An 18169-nucleotide genomic window follows, 5' to 3' on the forward strand; every position below is an offset into this window, starting at 1 on the left:
GTCATCACCATGTATATTAGACACACACTCTCGGATGGCACTTAAGCTGCAATCGCCATGGGGAGTTAGGACCGTGAAATTGTGCTCTCAAAAATCCCGGCAATGTTATATCACTGCTCTCCCCGTGGCTCTGTGTGTTTAAACTCATGGCTATTTTTCTTTTCTTTTTTTTTTTTTTGGACCCATTATTTTCACTGTTCTTATGTTAAAACATCGAGCTGACCTCTTGTTCTGTAATGGGTCGGCTGTTGTTTTCTTTCTTTATCAGAGAGGTCCATATGTTAAGGGGGATTATCACTTCCATTCTACTTCTCCTGTCATGTTGACCCAGGCTCATCCCTGTTTCTCAAATTCACATCACTACTGAGTTATTTTTTTTGGCTATTGTTACTGGATGAAACACGTGGCCCCAGTGCTGAGATGGATCATGAAAATCAAGGAGAAGTAGAGCAAAAAAAAAAAAAAAAAAATCCCATCAATTTCTCATTAACTATCCTGCACAACATGGCTGAGGAGTTTGAAATTAAAACGGCAATAAGGCATCAATATCTGGCTCAATCACACCCACAGTCACTGTTAGCAGAAGTGTTTATTGTATCCTCTCCATACACACACCATAACACCATGACTCTCAGTCATTACGTGCCAGTTTATCACTACTGTAACCAGTGTTAATGTGGTTTCGCAATGTAAACATTTGGAAAGAATTCACTTCCTACGTGGTGAGATGCGTTACATCGCGATAGTGCTCTACATTTCAGTCTTGCTCTCGAAACATTAAGACTAGGAAACACAGGAACAAGTCCACGGTGAATAAAAAATTAAAGGTATGTCATCAAAAAGCATTCAAATCTCTAATATAAAACATATATGCAAAATACATTCATGGGTTCGTCATTATAAAGCGAAACAAAAAGCATCTAAGAGCCGTTAGATTCTATGCAAGCTTTTGTTTAACTTTCTCAGTCAATATGACAGGCCCATTAGTATTCTCCACTGAATTAGTATAAAGACATTAATCCATAACATCTTTAATAAATTGCTTCCATTCTTAGGCAGTAAGAGGAACACATCTTTGCTGTGCTTACAGGCTGAAAGAATGTGTGTTAACAAACGTCTCCTGTTCTAACACAGTGTCACGCTCTACAGAAACAGTGCTGTACTGAGCACCCAAAGCGTATGTAACAAAATATAGACTTGGCCGTCCATCAAAAAGCAATAAATATAAAAGAAAAAAAATAAGTTAGCTACAAACATTTCAAGTATCAAATCCCCTGGGTATTCACTGTTTGACACTCTTTATCACATGTCTGGCAGCCATTTTTTCAGAGGCCAACCAGCGACCACCTCACCAACCTGAGCAGACAAAAGCAATCTTAAGTCCCTTTTGAGGAACACTGCTGGTAATTTGAGGCTCACCCTGAGCTCATAAATTGTAAAAAACAAACAAACAAAAAAAAAACATTAAAGCTAAAAATGGGTCAAACTTAATGGTCTGTCCAGATTTAGTCTTTGGGGTAGTGTACGTGGCATCCTCCGAGGCAATGATATTATTTCCTTTTCCCAGCAGCGAGGTGTCTCTTGGTCACGGCCTCCAGCCTCCTCCTCTCAGCCTCCTCGGCTTTCCTCCGTTCTTCCTTCAGCTCCTTGTACCTCCACTTCGGGATCTGCAGCAGGTGCCCTCCTCCATCTTTGGCGCTGCTTTTCCTCCTGACCTTGTCTGGTTCGTAAGTGGACGCGGGCGCCTTGGTCACCCTCACTTTGGGGATGCTGAACCCCGGCCGGACGCTGCTCCTCCTCAGCACCATGTGCATGGGCAGCAGGCTGGTTCTCCGCAGCTCCAGGGCTTCGTTATAAGCCACTATGCTCAGGCTGGAGCTCCTGTGTCGAGGCACCAGGCTCTGGGCCTGAAGGCTGGCCCTGCGGTCTTGTGAGTTCTTTGCCACCATTGTGACCCGGGAGTTTTCAAAGAGTTTGAGGTGGCTGTCCACTCTGTCCGGGTTGACAGAGCGGAGCTCTTTGGCGCGCTGCTGGCGGACAATCTCAGGAACTGCATATCGCCGTTTCCCTACACTTGGGGGGCTGTCGGGACAGACCTGTAACAAAATCCACAGTCTTTGATTGGTATTGGTATTTTTAATATCAGAAGTGTAATATTAACAGCAATGCTAGAAGAATTCTTGGTTTCCTTTCAGCAAAAAGCAGGTCGCAGTCTCCTTTTTATTTGCAGTATTGCATTACCGGTAATCTTGCATGAATAACTTGCTCATCAGATAAGGCTCGTGTTAATTATATCCTTTAATTATTCTGAACAAATCCCATGGAAAAGCAGAGAATTTGTTGATAGAATAAGAGATAAATTAGCACCGCATTTATCCTTTAATAGCATTATTACCACAATGTTATCATCAGTTTATTTGCACACTGATTGCATGAAACAGCAGTATACTATTCAATTAACTAAACAGCAGTGATGTGCACACAAATATCGTCAAATTTCAAGTCTGTGGAAGTTGATTTGCACTTTCCACCAGAATGTCTGGCTCCATGTGAAGATAAGAAAATAAGCCCTGATATCTCCTACTACGCTGAGCATGTGCAGACACCACTAGGAATAATGCAGAGGAGAGCACATTTACAGACTTAAAAAAAAAAAAAAATCCTCCCTTATCACACGGACTAGTCTCCTGTATATTAATTGCTTCACCTTATCTCAGCTTACATCCGCAAAATGCCTGTTGGTGTGTTTTGACGTGTGGGTTGCAGTAGCCGTGTTCTTGGATCTCGTGAGACGCCGTTAGATGCTGATTGCTGTGGATGGCGAAGAGTGCACCTGATCTAGAGCTTAATTACTCACTGAATGGCACGCCACAGCGATGAAAGGGCTCCTCATGGCAGTTGTAACAGAAACCATGTGGTCAACGACACCTTCGTCCTCAGGGTTGGTGACGTTGGCGATGTTGAAGACTTGCCGCACAGTGTCCGACAGGCGCTTCAGACAGCCGCGGGGCTCCTGGGCTTTGGCTACCAGTGACGCAAGTGGGGGCCACTCTAGACTGGAGAGAGAAAAAATTTAGGGTAGGGTTGATCCTTCAGCGTCATGAAGAAAGTCACTCAGTATATTAGCATTGTTTGTTGGCTGGTGAGGGAGGCAAAATCCACCACCAGCCAAATGCTGGTTAAAAATGCAAGTGGTTGGTGCTCATTTTTGCAGTTTCCAGACAGTTTACTCCTGCTGCCATATATTCTTCTCCCTTTCTAATTAATCAATGCCCACCAGCACTGATCCTCCTTGTATTTAAAACACAGTACCTACTTGTAATTTCTTGTTTTCTGGCATTTGGAAAAACAAAAAAATCCCTCTCCTGCCTCCAGCTCATCCAAAACTTTGTTTCCAAGATTTTGACTCAAGCCTGACAAAAACTACCACATTTTTCCTATCCTGGCTACCTGGATTTCGATTTATTATTGATGACTTAAGATGCCCTGAGAGGCCTTGCCCTAAGTAATTTAACTCATATTTTATTTTCCCTTGTCCCTTCTGCTCCCTGACATCCTCAGATATGTCTGATTTTTCTCTCTTTGTGTTCAAATTATGGCTTTCAGTGTCTTCCTTATTTTTGTTTTAATAGTGTTCTGTTTTTATTATAAAGTACTTTGTAACTGTGTTTTGAAAGGCCCTATATAAACAGAGCTCATTATTATTTTCTTTGCCCTTGTCGGGCATACCTAAATCTCAGTATCTTGCAGCAAATAGCCAGAAAAGATGCAATGAATTTCAAATATGTCAATCAAGACCTGTGCACAAATGCTATGAGAAAATGACAAATCTACATAGCCAGGATGTTAGTCAAGATTACTTGTTTTCTCCAAAGCCAGCTGGCAGAGATAGACTGTGTTCATTAGACAGCTCCTCAAGATGCTGTGGCGTGGAGTTTCCCGATGAAAGAGTTTGAGAAAAGGACATCCAAAATAACTCAGTGTCTTACGGAAAAGTACTGCATCACAACAGCATATTTTTTTTAGCAACATTAAAGTGCAAAAAAGAGAGCAGTTCTTCATGATGAATAAAGATAAAGCATTTCAGTCCCCCTGAACACTGAAAACCTGCCTGCCTTCCATCTCCCCTGGAACACAATTTTTACTGCAACGCAGTGATGAAACGCATCCCTTCTTCCGATATGTTTGGGAGATACTGCCCATGATGAGACAAACACACAGATAAACAGCAATGAGTTTACCTGAATGTGTCACAGTACTGGTGGGGGCACGGCCGCTCCATCAGCCGTGTCATCAGCCAGGCAGTTTCATAACGGCCAGTAAATAAGGCCCACTCTCTTGCTGTGAAGTTGCGGCCGAAGTCTTTGGCATTCAGGGCAGCACCTGGTGGACACCACGAGGGAAAGATGTCGATGGAAGGACACAGGTGGATACACAAACACACAACTCTCATAGGACAAATAATGCCAAAATTAACATGTTAAGGAATTCAGTGTCATTCACACCAATAAAACAAAATCCTGACAATGAAACCTGAAATCTCTCAATTTGTTTCATAGTCATGGCTAAAGAGAGAATAATAATCCAATAACACAGATCTGGATCACGACCAAATGCATTCAAATTGTCCATCTGTCCAGCAATTCTTTGAAAATCTGTTCAGAGTTTTCTGGGCTGCCATGACGGCACAGCGACGACAGAGTAAACATCTTTTGTGGCCATAATCAGTCAAATCTGCCAACAGAAAATCCAGGTAATTTGTAAAATCACATTTCCAAAGTGAATTCACTCGTGTCTGTGCTGAAATCTATAAATCTCTGAATCTCTAAATTTCAATGTCTAAATATTAAGAATTATATATGTATTGCTCTTTAAAAGGGTGCACTTAGCATATAATATCTATTAATCGCATTTATTGCTGGGACACTCTATCATCCATCAGTAGTATTTACCCTGACAGGCTCACATTAGAGTTTTGTACATTTAGTGTCACTCTCCTTACCTGCCATCATGAGCGAGCGCACACACTCCAGCCTCCCCTGCATGGCAGCCTTCATCAGCGCGGTGAAGCCGTGGCAGTTCCTCCTCTCGATGTCCAAGCCAGAGTAGTAGTTGAGCAGGTAGTTGGTGATTGTTATGTGGCCTTGGAGAACAGAGGGACGGATAATCGTAACTGTACAATGCAGAGCCTGTGGCGAGGGCTTGAAAGAGATCTGCTGAATGCTTTTTCGCACTTGTCACATTTTGGACAGGCGAAGTCCACATCCACACAGCTGGTCCTCACACAGTCATCACTTCTGTTTCAAAGAGCTTGAGTGTACAGTCTTGTGTTTTTCCATGCGCCTCTGTGTCAGCATTAGTGCCAAACTGCCTGTGTGTGTGTGTGTGTGTGTGTGTGTGTGTGTGTGTGTGTGTGTGTGTGTGTGTGTGTGTGTGTGTATTTGTATCTGTGTGTTTGTGTGTGCGTAACAAAGCCAGTGTCTGATGAACTACTGTGTCCACTTGTGTGTGTGTGTTACCTGCTTGGGCGGCGGTGATGAGCGCTGTGTTCCCCTCGCTGTCCTGCCAGTTGACATCCAGATACGGACACTGAGCGAGCGCTATGACGACGTCCACGTAGCCTTGATAACAGGCGACCAACAGCCCTATCTGAGAAAAAAAGTGACAGATAGAGACGGATGAGTTAAAAGATGAGGGGAAGCGAGAGAGGCTTAAGGGTGGAATCAGCAAAAATGTTCAGGGGAAGAAAAAAAAAACTTGCCAAAGGAGATGAAGTAAAAACTGCGGTAAAGTGCTGACATAGAGGAAGTAGTATGAAGAAAAATGCGATCCTGGCAGTGTCAGTAGGAATCCACCAGACCAGGGGATCTTTGTGCATCTTTCAGAACTAATACCCCTGAATAAATATGACAACTGTTGTCTTTCCAATGAGAACTCAACCGTCTTGAACTCAGTGGAAAAATAAGCTGCCTGATGTTGCTGTGTACGTTTGCGTGTATGTGTTTGTGCGCCTGTGTGTGTTCAAGATGGAACAGGAACCCTTTTATGTGTGTCTGTGTGTGTGTGTGTGTGTGAGTCCTGGAAAAAACTCCTGTAAAGTTTGGGTGCTTTCCGGAAGGTGCACACTTCATCAGCCAAGACAAACAAGTTTACCACCAGAGAGCGAGAGGGGAGACGGAGGGGGAGCGGCGAGTAGGATTTAGGGAACACAGAGTTCTCAATTAACATATCATATACGCGGTGTGTTTATAGATTTATTCTGCTGGAAAGAAATGACTTTTACGAGATGGCTCTGAGCACTGCTGTAGTGTGTTAGTCGATATTTAAAAATTATGTGATTGAAGTGATGAGAATGCATTTATGAAGTGACAAAGCATGAGACCCCGCGTTAAAACATCCAACTTTACACAACTGTTTCCACACAAAACGTGAATTTGGCATGAAAATAATTTGTCGTCTACGTCATCTGTGATTAATTACGAGCTAATCTCGTACTGCAATGATAAGGTAATAAGAGGAGCTAAAATGAATAACTTCAAAGGTGGCTCCAAACAGTCAATATCAGGAAGAGAAATGCATCTCAACAGCGGAGTATTTCTAGCCGGCCCTGTTGAAACTGAAATTGACAGCCGAACCAATCACAACTGCTATGAGCTACACTGAGATGTGGCGTTGAGACATGTTTGTTGCAAACGGCACAAAAAATTGAGGAGATATAGCCCGACCTCTGTCGTTATAGTTGTGCTTGACAAACCTAATATTTTCTGAGGTGGCACACGGTGTAAAAAAGGGTTAGGTCATCCAAGAGTTTCTAGGAAAATGATGCATCACTGTGATGAAAAAACAAAGCCGAAAAAAAAACTTCAGCAGGATTTGCATACACAGGCTCACAAGCGTAGTTGCCAGAGCCATGGTAAAAATGTAATTTGCAACAAAGTCAGGCAAACAACGTGTTGTTCATAACGACCTATTAATTGGTAACCGCTGGCAGACTCTACAGGGACTCTTCATTAGAGCTTTATTGAAGCCACGTGTGCTGGAAAAGGTCAACCCGTCAGACTTACTTCATGTCAGAACACACAGTGCATGCGTCAGCTGCAAGCAAATATTTATGTATTCTGCTACAGTTGAATTTGAATTCACACCTATATCCCACTGCACTTACACCTATTTATTTTACATTTGTTTTCAACTTTGAAGGCTTTTCAGTGAATACACTGCATGAGATTTAACCGACTTAAGATACAATGAAAGCACGCAGCCTCTGTTTTGCGAGATATGGCAGCACAGCCTTGGTAATTAAACAAGCAATATCAACTATCTCCTCCCAGCTGCTGTGAAAATGAACTGTCTGCAGGACATATTGCTTATTAAGACACTATTAAACTGCACATATTTAATGTCATTTGAGTATCAGATCTGGGCTGTAGAGTTCAGAGAAGTCGAATCAAACTCCACGGTAAGAGTAAAGTTTTGCAGTCTTATGTAAATTGTTACATTTTGTTCCAAATGTGATATTCCTTAAGTAGGCCTGATTCTGTCCGTGCTGCTGTGACATGATGTTCTCTTCAAATGAGCGTTCATAAAATCTACTTGATGCTTTCCACCTCTTGGCACAACGCGTTTTTTTTAGGCTCGCTTCCCAAGCACACAGCGTTACTTCAGTGAAATTATTCTTTCAAACTCAAATGTGGATGAAATCAGAAGTTCTGTCTCGCTCAAATGAACATACTTCATAAAAACTGAAGACTGGTACGGAGGGGGCCTTGAGGTTTATAGAAAACTTTCTCAGAGTATTATGCCAATGTCCCCGGCACGTAACTGCAACCCCTCACGCACAAACTTGATACTGGCAGGGTGTGTGGACGGATAGAGTTACGTGTGCATCTTCTCCACAGCAGAGTAGCCACTCAAATCAAAGTCAATCACATCATCAAGACCTCAGACCTTCACTTAAGATCTAAAATCTTTCAAAAAGCTATCAGGTTGCACATTTATTCCATTGTTATTTGTAATATTTAATTCAGCCGGCATCAAGAATGTGTCAGCATCATGTTCCATCAATGTGAGAGTCACCTTCGTCAAGACAAAACACTGCCAATTATCCCAAAACATGTGGTGGTCTGGTAAATCCTGTAATTACAGCTGTGTGAGTAAGACAGCAACTAGGCGACTAAGCCTGTGTTATGCCAAACCATAACAATGTCTTGCAGAATTTACAGTACACGTACAGTGGATGTATTTCACACCTGCGAGACAAGATGAATTTAGACTTTTGACTTAAACGAGTCAGGCTGTCAGGCAGCTGGAGATGCAGTCACATTAGTGTTGTCAGTCCGTAGAGTTTTAAGGGGAAAAGGTGCTGAGAGGTCCTGTGGAGTAACTAGTGGATTGTCTGGGAGACGTTCACTTACACAGCTGGCACATCTCCAAATAGCTCTATCTGGTTAGACAAACGCATGTAGAGCTTGTCTATGTCTCTCTCTTACACACAAACACACACACACACAAATTCTTGGCAACCCTCCAGCCTTGCTGTGATGTACTTTAGCAGCATACCCTGCAGCATGTCTGGAGCAATCTCAGTTGTCTGACATTGTCCTATTTTCTCTCTGAACCTTTCTCACGCACAAATACACCCAAGGATTTAACTTTCTTCTTCTTCTTTTTTTTTTTTTTTACCTATTTCTCCCATGCTCTAGTTTTCTATTTGGCGCAATATGTGTTCTGATGCATTTCACCAGTGCTGGTGACTGAAGAGTCTGATTCAATTGCAGACACAAACATTAATCGAGCTTACTCTAAGGCTGAAGGGAGACCAAATACCACTACCTGGAAGCTCAACAAAACTGAAACAATCAAGTGAAGTGCTTCCAGGGATGGATGAGTGTGTGTGTGTGCGGTGCATGTGTGTGAGATGTCATGGATGGAGACATACGTCCTCCTGAGGGTGTAATCTCCTTTTTTTTTACATTTTACAGTGAATTGTAATGTTATACCTGTAGTAGCAATCTCTGTGCTTTCTTGTGGCCTAATAATGTGAATGCTTTTTCTTCTTTCCACATAAATATCGAACAGTACTGATATAATCTGTCTTTCCTTCCCTTTAGTAAAAGTTTAGTAAGTAAACCTCGAAAGTAAATTCCTTCATAATCAACTCAACTCAATGCAAAAAAAAAGGGGGACCCAACATAACATGACTCCATTCAGCTCGTATGGTGTAAATGTATGTCTGTGGAAGCCCTTCAGCTTCAGCTTCAACTTCAAAGATAGCATAAATAATGTCTACAAATCAATATCAGAGCTTAAGGGGACTTGGATTATGTAAGAAAATCTATATGGAGCCATCATATGGTTCTTTTTTGTATTTTTTTAGGTTTTAAAACAAGTCCCTATCTACTACAGTTGATGGGATGAATGAGAATGATGCTGTAGCGCTGTTTTGCTGTGAAGCTCCAGTTTTGTCGACTATTGAGTAGATAATAACTGAATAATTTTCATTTTTGGGTGAACTTGTCCTTTAGGTGGAAGCTAGCTAGTCTAAAAGGATGTGACTTTTCAGCACTTTCTGTGATTTGAAAACCTGCTCAGTGCAACTTGCCATGTGCTGCACACAACAATTGCCCTGAGCCAGGTCAGGTCTGTTGGAGTTAAAAATGTCTTTAATCTGAAATACACCAACAATACAGGGTTGTCATTGCATTCATACAAATAAAATATGAATTTACTTTTGGTAAGGACAAAAGAAAAATACACACATTCTAACAAACCAGAGTGAGATATATATATATATATATATATATATATATATATATATATATATATATATATATATATATATATATATATATATATATATATATATATATATATATATATATATATATATATACACTGTGTGCTCATCAGATTTTGAAACACACACATATACACACAACACAAATTCTTATCAACTTATTATTAGTCCACACAGACAAACACACACACACACACACACACACACACACACACACACACACACACACACACACACACACACACTGGCCAAAGTAATCTGGGAAATATCCAGAGCTAGGAATAGAAAGGCTTAGCCGTATCAGTCAGTGACACAGAGACAGAGTGGGGGAGGGAGAGAGACAGATCTTTGTGTCTACAGTTAACATAAAAATGCTGTAATAATTGGCTCCTGTGACGATGACACAATACCCAGTGCAACTCTCAAAATTCCTCATTGCCATCTACTGACGACAGTTTTCTAAGTCAACATTCAACTATTTCATTAATGACGTCTTAATCAAATCACGTAAAGTAGACAGAAGTACATGTTTGTACTTCTGCCAAGCCGTAGCATCTGTAGATAAGCTTGGATGGACTGACTGACATTGCTGTAAGCAGATTGGAACCTATAATACATTTACAGTTTTTGCTTAGAATAGGTTTTAAAAGTGATAGAACTAATCAGCTCTGTCCAAGCGTCCGTACTGATCGAAGCTCAATCTGGGACAGAGGATAACCTGTACATCTGCAGCCTGCATAAGCCAAATATTAAATGTTGTTCTCCCATTTTATAGTGAATCTCTGTGCCCAAGAACATGTACAAACGTACACACACGGGCAAACACACTCTAGACTGCCCTCAATCGCATACACAAGAAGCACTGACACAGACATACTGGGCCATGTTTCTGTCAATAGCCTCTCTGTTAACCATCTTTCTGTCTGCAGCTGAGCGTTCACATGGCTGCATCAAATCAGATGTGTATGACTGTCACTTTGATTTTTCCACTCATCTATACTTGCTAGCAGCATCATGCTCGTTACCATCTGCACAGCCCAATTTCTGCCCCCCCCCCCCAACCGTGCCTCATTTATTCTGCCTGCCTGTTGGTCTGATGGTCGATCTGCGTGTTGGCCAGCTGGACTTTCCGGCTGTCTGACACTCTGCGGGTGACTTTTTTCACCTGTTGCCTGGTGTCTGCAAATGCTACATGTCCTTTGTTTTTCACCTGATCTTACCCTTTTTGGAAAATCTGAGTGAGTTCTGGATGAGGAAAGTGCAGTTGCATGTTTGAGAGAGAGGGAGAGAGATAGAGAGAGAGCGGGGGTCACAAACGGGCAGCGTGGCCTCATTTCAAGTTGATTGGATTCTGTGTTTGTGTGTGTTTATGTGTGTGAATTTTCATGTAACTTCAAAACACAGCAAGGAGCGCTAACACTTTCCTAACAGGGTCAAAGATGTGTGAGGAGGACATTTATTATTAGTTTGATACATGACAATAACACACACACACACATCTCCTAACAGTCAACCTTAAAAAGAGATGAAGGCAGTTTTTTCATGAAATCTCATAGTGAGCATCAGCCATCACAGTTACTACACTAATAAGATAGGGATTTTGATATTGACACCATACATAATTGCTATGCCATGATCATATACAAGGAGAATTAAGTACATGTACATGATTATGACCTATATAATGGCTTGTCGTTAAGATTCTTGCCAAATTTAGCACACAGTTTAAAAAAGGACTGTCTCTCCCAGTCTTCTGAGGGTACCGGGGACAAACCCTGTCTGTTTATGTCAACGAGTGCGCGTCTGGAATTTTAAGTTGTGATCGAGGTTGCAGTTAATTAAGTTTCAACATGTGCCTTTTACAAAGTATGATTCAGAAGTTTCAAATAGGCCCCAAAACATGCTGGAAAAATATGTGGAGGAGATTATACTAATCTTTCAGTACAAACACGTCATTTTGTTAAGTCAACCTTTTTGTAAACCTCAAAGTTAGTCTCAAGTTACCATGGAACATTTACTGAATATATATAGAGCTCCTGTGGTCAATGCAGGTCTGTAGGTTGTGTCTGTCAAACTTCCTTTGCATTCCTAAGGGTCTGTTTTGGAACATTTTTTTCTTTCCTGTTATATCACACCAGTTAAATTTAGCAAATTTTGCTCTGGGCTATTGGACTTGTTTTTCTACCCTCCTTGCATGTCCTCTCCTTAATCCATATTGAAAAATCTTCTGGACCACATTAATGGGATGTAATTTGTTGTTGGCTATAAGCCACAAAGACAGAAAAACAGACCCTTGTGCTACCAAAAAATCATGATCCTGCTTGCTGCTGCACATCAAACCACACACATCTTTTATTTCATGTTACCCACATCCTTTAAAAATTGATTTGTTTTTCTGTGCAGCAGCAGGTAGTGAATGCACTAATTGGGCTACCATTAACTAAAGGTTCAGGTTAATCTCCTGCATTGGCAAATGATCCACCATGCTGAAATAACTTCATGCAAAACAGAATCCCCACCAGCTTCTGCGCTGCCACTCTGTAGCTAACTCTGACATCTGTCTGTTGGAGTGCATTTGAGTGAATCAAATATTATAACGGAACCTATTTTCAGCAGCTTTAGAGCCTATTTAACAGAAAACGTAGGCCACAAAATACGAAAAAAGCCCTTTATTCTCTGATTGACCTGGTGTATCAGTGTAACTATTTATATGCAATAGTTCCACATACTTTAAATATAATTATTTATATTATTTCCTCGTCTTCCAAGATTATAAAAGTATTATACTGAAAATTTCCATATGAACCGCTAAAGGGCGAAAAGGGAAATTTCCAACCCTGGAGCCTCTTTGTCTTGCGCGTCACACTGTCAAACTCTCTACTATATCAGGATGTTGACACACACACACACACACGAACTGATGAGCTTAACAGATTCATGTAAACGTGTTTCCAACGGATGGCTTTTCAAACCTGTATTGTGTCTGGACGTGCGGCGTCCCTAAGGTCACAGGGCACAGCAAAGTCAAGAGCACACATCCTGCTTATGTATGCAAACACATGTCTGTCCCTCAGTGCTACAGTGCACACACAAGCACACTCTATGCCAGATCCCCTCTACATTACATGTCACATAGAGAGAAATCTTTACATTCCAGTGAAGTGATTTCTATTTTTACCACATGACCTCATCAGCAATTACATAAGCAAAGAGAAATAAGAAGGGGGGAGGTGGTGAGAGATGTATAGAAAAGTGAAACAGCAGAAGAGACACTGACAGATGGGGACAGCCTGAAGGTCAGAGATGCAAATCTGTGACATAAAGTCAGTGGTATGAAAACTCAGACCAGCTGGTAAACGTTCAATGCAGAAAGCTTAAGAATTAAACACACTTCTCCAATGGCTCTCTTTAACTGCCAATGGTCAAAACCAATGGTTACACTCCATATGTGAGGACATAATGTAATGTGAATGCGGAAAAAAAGGGCTTCGTCAGTGTTAAGAATAAACTAACCTAGCGCAAATCCACTGAGTCACAACTGTGCATGATAAAAGGCGTGTGTTTCCTGCTCAGTACAGGGCCCACCGCCAGTTCATCCAATTACTAATAGCGAAACGTCCAGATGAATTAAAAGTAGTCCCGCGTTCCATCAGTATGGATTTATCTCTTTGCTCTGGGCGGCAGTTCTTTGGCAGGAGCTAAGTGATACACAAGGCGTGACATGCTTTGATTACACTGCAGATAACATTTCCAATAAGCAGGCCCTCTTTTGATAAATTACCTTCAGTGAAAAATGTTTAAGTTTTGTTTAATTTAAGCCAGCCCACTGTAATTGCATATAAATCATGATGCATTGCTATTGACATGAGTGTTTATTAGCAAAAGTATTAAATTCAACACTGCTGCTCCCCTATTGTGGAATTTATGGTTCTAAATGCATCTTGGGTCATTAGTGTTAGTGCCCTGAGCTGCACAAACACCACCATCTCACTGGTACATTAGGTGTTTGCGCATGACCTCCCACATATGGAATCCAAATAAGAAAATGTACGCAGATGCACACTCAAATACATATGTATGTGCCTGCATGACCACACACACAGAGCGGACTGTGTGTTCGAGTTGGAGGTAGCTCACTCTTGCAAAACTGAGGTGTGTCAACACACAGGGGAGGAAATTTATCAGAAGAGAAAGATCGTCACTGACTAAGTTTTTTAGGCCTAAAACTAAATAATCAGACTCTCTTTTTTTTCGTGACTGGATAAACTGAACAAACAAACTCACTTTAAAGGACAACACAATTTCATACTGTTCTGTTTTGTTTATGTGCTGGACCCTGCCCCCCTTTTCGCTTCTAACTGTGTTCTAGGGACCTTATTTCCCTCTGGAAACAGCTTGTTTGAATGTCTTCCCCAAAACTACAGAGTGCCCTTTTAATCCAAGCATCATTTAATTATTGTGATTACCTTACAGACCTGTTGCGACTTTGGTGTCATAACTCTAGGCCGGCCTGGAAAGTAATGAGGTCAGCCTTCCTTATCTCAATAATCTGAGGCTTCTTAACTGAACTTGTTGCATTGAGCAATAGGTGATGGCGTGATAGGTGATGGAGACTGTCTGAAGTTGGCTTCATGTTGGTGTTAATACAAAGTACAGAACATTTAATAACTGTTCCATAACCTGCGAACACACACTTAAAAGTGCAATAATATGTCCTATGAAATTCACCTGTGTCTTGTCCTTCACACTTTTCTTTAAGAAGACATGTTGTCAAAGTGGACTACTTGTATACAAGTTACTCAAAGTGCTCCTGCTGTGTGCCTCGTACCCTGTTATTCCTGTCCTTCTCCTTCACCTCCTCCTCCGTCACTCCATGCCGTATCATGATCCGGACGATAGCCGCGTTGTTGGTGCAGCACGCCTGGAACAGAGACAGCGGCTCCGGGCTGACCGGAGACGGGGTGCGCTCCGAGTCCGCAAACACATCATCCGGCGGGTAGAAGGAGTCGTCCGACACGATGCTCCGACAGTCCTCCAAGTCCTCGAAGTCAACTTCTTCGAACTCATCATCGTCTTCCTCCTCTCCCTCGTCGTCTTCCTTGTCCTCGTCGCACGAGCCCAGGTAGTCCTCGTCAGAGTTGGACGGGGGCTCCTCGGCTATGGTCGGGTGGACTTGGGTGAAGTTCCCCCCGACTTTTTGCTGCTGCTGGAGCTGCCTGACCCGGACGGACGATGCGCCTCCTCCATCCCTGTCGTCCGTGATAAGCACCATCTAGCCCCCGAGCCTAGGGCACTGTCCTCGGGGCAGAGTGCAGCTTGGCACGCGGGGCGCGGGCATGGGACTGGCTGTCTGTACTAAACAAACTGCCGTACCAAAAAAAAAGGAGAGAGAGAGAAAAAAGAAGCCACTTACATCACCCAGGAGAGCCTACAAACTTGACCCGCCGTGCCCGCTTCAGTAGTTCAGCGTGTCGCGCATGCAGTTACCCATCAATCATCCTCTGAGAGTAAATGACGGCGCGCCCGCCCGGGCCGTGAGCGCCCCACGAAGCGCACTTAAAAAAACGAAACCACGTTGTTGCTCGACTTTCGCGGTTTGAGAGCACATGGAGGGGAAATACCAGCAGGTTGTGCCCGAAAGTGGAAGCTAAGTCAGAAACTAAAACTGCTGCGCGCACGACCGTCCCGTGAAAGCTGAGGCGGAGAGAGACAGCAGCCTGTTAACCTATAGTCGCTTAATCCGCTTACATGTTGGGACCTCTCTCTCTCTCTCTCTCTCTCTCTCTCTCTCTCTCTCTCTCAGTCTGTCTACTGACTGGATATTAATCCAAACTCTCTGCTGGTGGTGTCACATTAATATTGCTAGAATATTCATGGAAACATGTTGGTGTTTCACTTCTGTTTAAAGTGTGTCTCTCAGTTCCCAAAGTATCAGAGAGTAAAACCGAAACTCACATTTTTTTTCTCTGAATCATATATGTTCTTTGAGTTAATTTTGAAATGAAACAATTAGAATTAATTGTCTTCCTCCCTGTAGCCATTAACTAGCTGTTAAGCACGGTGTTAACGAGGCAAACTGCAAAAGGCTCACTCCTGTGAACCCCTGTATCATGACACCATGTTTGACAGATGGTTTGATTCTCCTTTTAGGAAAAAAAAAAAAGAAAAAAAAGAATCCCCTATATGTTATGTATTTATGGTTCATGAAAACTCAAGCTGTGAAAAAAAAAACTGAAGTGCCAGCCTGTGATGAGTCATTTGATTTGAATATCTACAAGCTATCACTTCACTATAAACTAAAAAGAGTGCTCCACATGCCCAATATAGGGCAGGATAGGTGCAAATGAAGTGGTTAACATTATAAAATTGATAGTGACACGAGTCACAATTTCCATGATTGTATTTAGTATGCTTTGAATTTAATTCATAATCAGTCTCAGTGTATTCAGTACTTGCACCCCCCCCTATTTTCTTGGCCACCAGCCAGTTTGAGATAATTGAGACATAGATGGTGCTTTATTGCTTGGCGCTGAATTATGGAGAGAGATGGTCCTGTATTTGTGCATGTGTGTAATCAGTTTCATCTCATGGAAAATTCATGCCTGTAAGTAGGAAAGGCGATGTTTTTCATCTGGTGTGCAAAAAATTCAGCATCTGTGTGGGCTCAACCTCGGAGACACAGAAGTGAGCGAAACATGACTAAAAATGATTAGATTCTGAAAAAACAGTGGCCTTTAAAGAGGGAACTAAACACATAACAGGTATGGTGTCGATTTTGCACTTGAAAATGAGAAGTACAGAGTAATGCAGGAAATATAGATCTACTAAGCAGACAATTGGTGTAACAGAAATTAGATATCATGGTAATATTGATCCCACTGGCAGCGTCAGGTTTTTTACTGGATGTGCTGGGCTGCTTCTGTGCTTCGCCTGTGAATGAGCACCATGCAGAGGAGTAAATAATGCTGCAGTCCTTGTGGGCCATAACTCAGGTGAACTTTCAGTCCATCTTCACTTGCAGGTGCACATATCCACGATTACAGTTCTATGTTATACAGGTTTAACACGTCTTCATGATTTCAGGACCATGCTTTTAGAATAAATATAATACATGTGGTAAGTCAGGACTAAGAGGTGAACACCAGCAGGGTACATATTTGACCTCTGCACCCTGTTTTGATGTTACCCAAAATGTATTTTAAATGTATTTTATATATCTGCATAAGAGTAAAACATATATATATATATATATATATATATATATATATATATATATATATATATATATATATATATATATATATATATATATATATATATATATATAATAAAAGTGCACTTTCTCTAGGTATTGAATATTACACAGATAACCCCTTTCTCTTGGTAATTAATAACATCAGTTTGCTGAAGTCAGCTTTGGAAAAACCAAGTGCATAACAGTCCCAGTGTGTACCCATTATTGTTATGCCTTCATCTACCCCCAGCTGAGAGCTCTGCTCTCCTGTGGCTGCTCCATCTCTATGGTATCAGTCTGCTGCTGTGTGCTTGACAGTAAGTGTAAGTGCTTCCAGAGATGAATATCAGTGAGAAGTTTCGCTGTCTGGTCAAGCCACAGACAGGAGCACCAGGGAGGGAGAGGGAGGGAGAGAGGGAGAGAGAGAGAGAGAGAGGGAGGACAAGAAGATTCTCATCTAGTAAATCTAGTATAGCTATCAAGACTCAAGATTTGTGAGTCATGTTTAACACTAAAGTGTATAGATGCAACCTAAACCTTACACAGCCACTGTGTTTGAAAATCTGATGGATTTTATTGGATAAAAATCAAATATTTAGATTGCTCACATTATGTTGATTTTTTTTTTTTCAATTACAATAATGTATTCTGTAATATGTACATATGTGTTGTGATCCAGTTTTACATCCTGATCCATCCATCAACTGTTCCACTGCACAGCAGGATAATAAAGGCACCAGTTTTCTGCTGGTAAAAAAGAAGTATTGCTAATATTGTTTGGTAGTAGTTGTGTTTATAGAAGATACAATGGAATAACTAGATTTGATTCAATTACAGAAGAGATGTCAGAATATTGCAAATTATAATGGAAAACACTGGTATCCACTTCATGGTTAAAAAGGTTGGCTTTTGTATTACCCAATATTTATATTTCTTATCAATTTGTTTTCTTTCTCATTACATCATATTTAGACAGCTGCATTATGAATCCAAATAAATCACTGCTGCTCACAGTCTTTTTTGACTTGATCCAGAATCTTCGTCACATATGTACAGTATGTACAACATCCCACACTGCTGCATCATAAAATACTGCAATACTGTAGAGTATTGACATGTGACCATATGAAAAATCAGAT

The 18169-nt window shown here is 41.5% G+C and overlaps 1 protein-coding gene across 1 annotated transcript; it reads right to left on the bottom strand.

Moving 5' to 3' along the window:
• Nucleotides 1-570: 570 nt before the first annotated feature.
• Nucleotides 571-16048, bottom strand: ankrd33ba (ankyrin repeat domain 33ba). Its single transcript, XM_037080159.1, has 6 exons — nt 14625-16048; nt 5520-5649; nt 5003-5143; nt 4242-4383; nt 2858-3056; nt 571-2096 (listed from the first exon to the last, which is right to left on the bottom strand). The coding sequence occupies exons 1-6, from the start codon at nt 15066-15068 to the stop codon at nt 1551-1553; spliced, it is 1602 nt and encodes a 533-aa protein (XP_036936054.1). The 5' UTR covers nt 15069-16048; the 3' UTR covers nt 571-1550.
• Nucleotides 16049-18169: the final 2121 nt, after the last annotated feature.

The sequence above is a fragment of the Acanthopagrus latus genome, chromosome 19 (genome assembly GCF_904848185.1).
Source record: "Acanthopagrus latus isolate v.2019 chromosome 19, fAcaLat1.1, whole genome shotgun sequence".
Lineage (NCBI taxonomy): Eukaryota > Metazoa > Chordata > Actinopteri > Spariformes > Sparidae > Acanthopagrus > Acanthopagrus latus.

What these genes read in the sequence shown, in the direction of transcription:
- ankrd33ba (XM_037080159.1), bottom strand. Translation starts at nt 15,068, where the DNA reads ATGGTGCTTATCACGGACGACAGGGATGGAGGAGGCGCATCGTCCGTC. An exon ending in CATCACCGCCGCCCAAGCAG is followed by an intron (nt 5,144 to 5,519) that starts GTAACACACACA and finishes CTGTTCTCCAAG; the next exon opens with GCCACATAACAATCACCAAC. An exon ending in GCGCTCGCTCATGATGGCAG is followed by an intron (nt 4,384 to 5,002) that starts GTAAGGAGAGTG and finishes GGTGTCCACCAG; the next exon opens with GTGCTGCCCTGAATGCCAAA.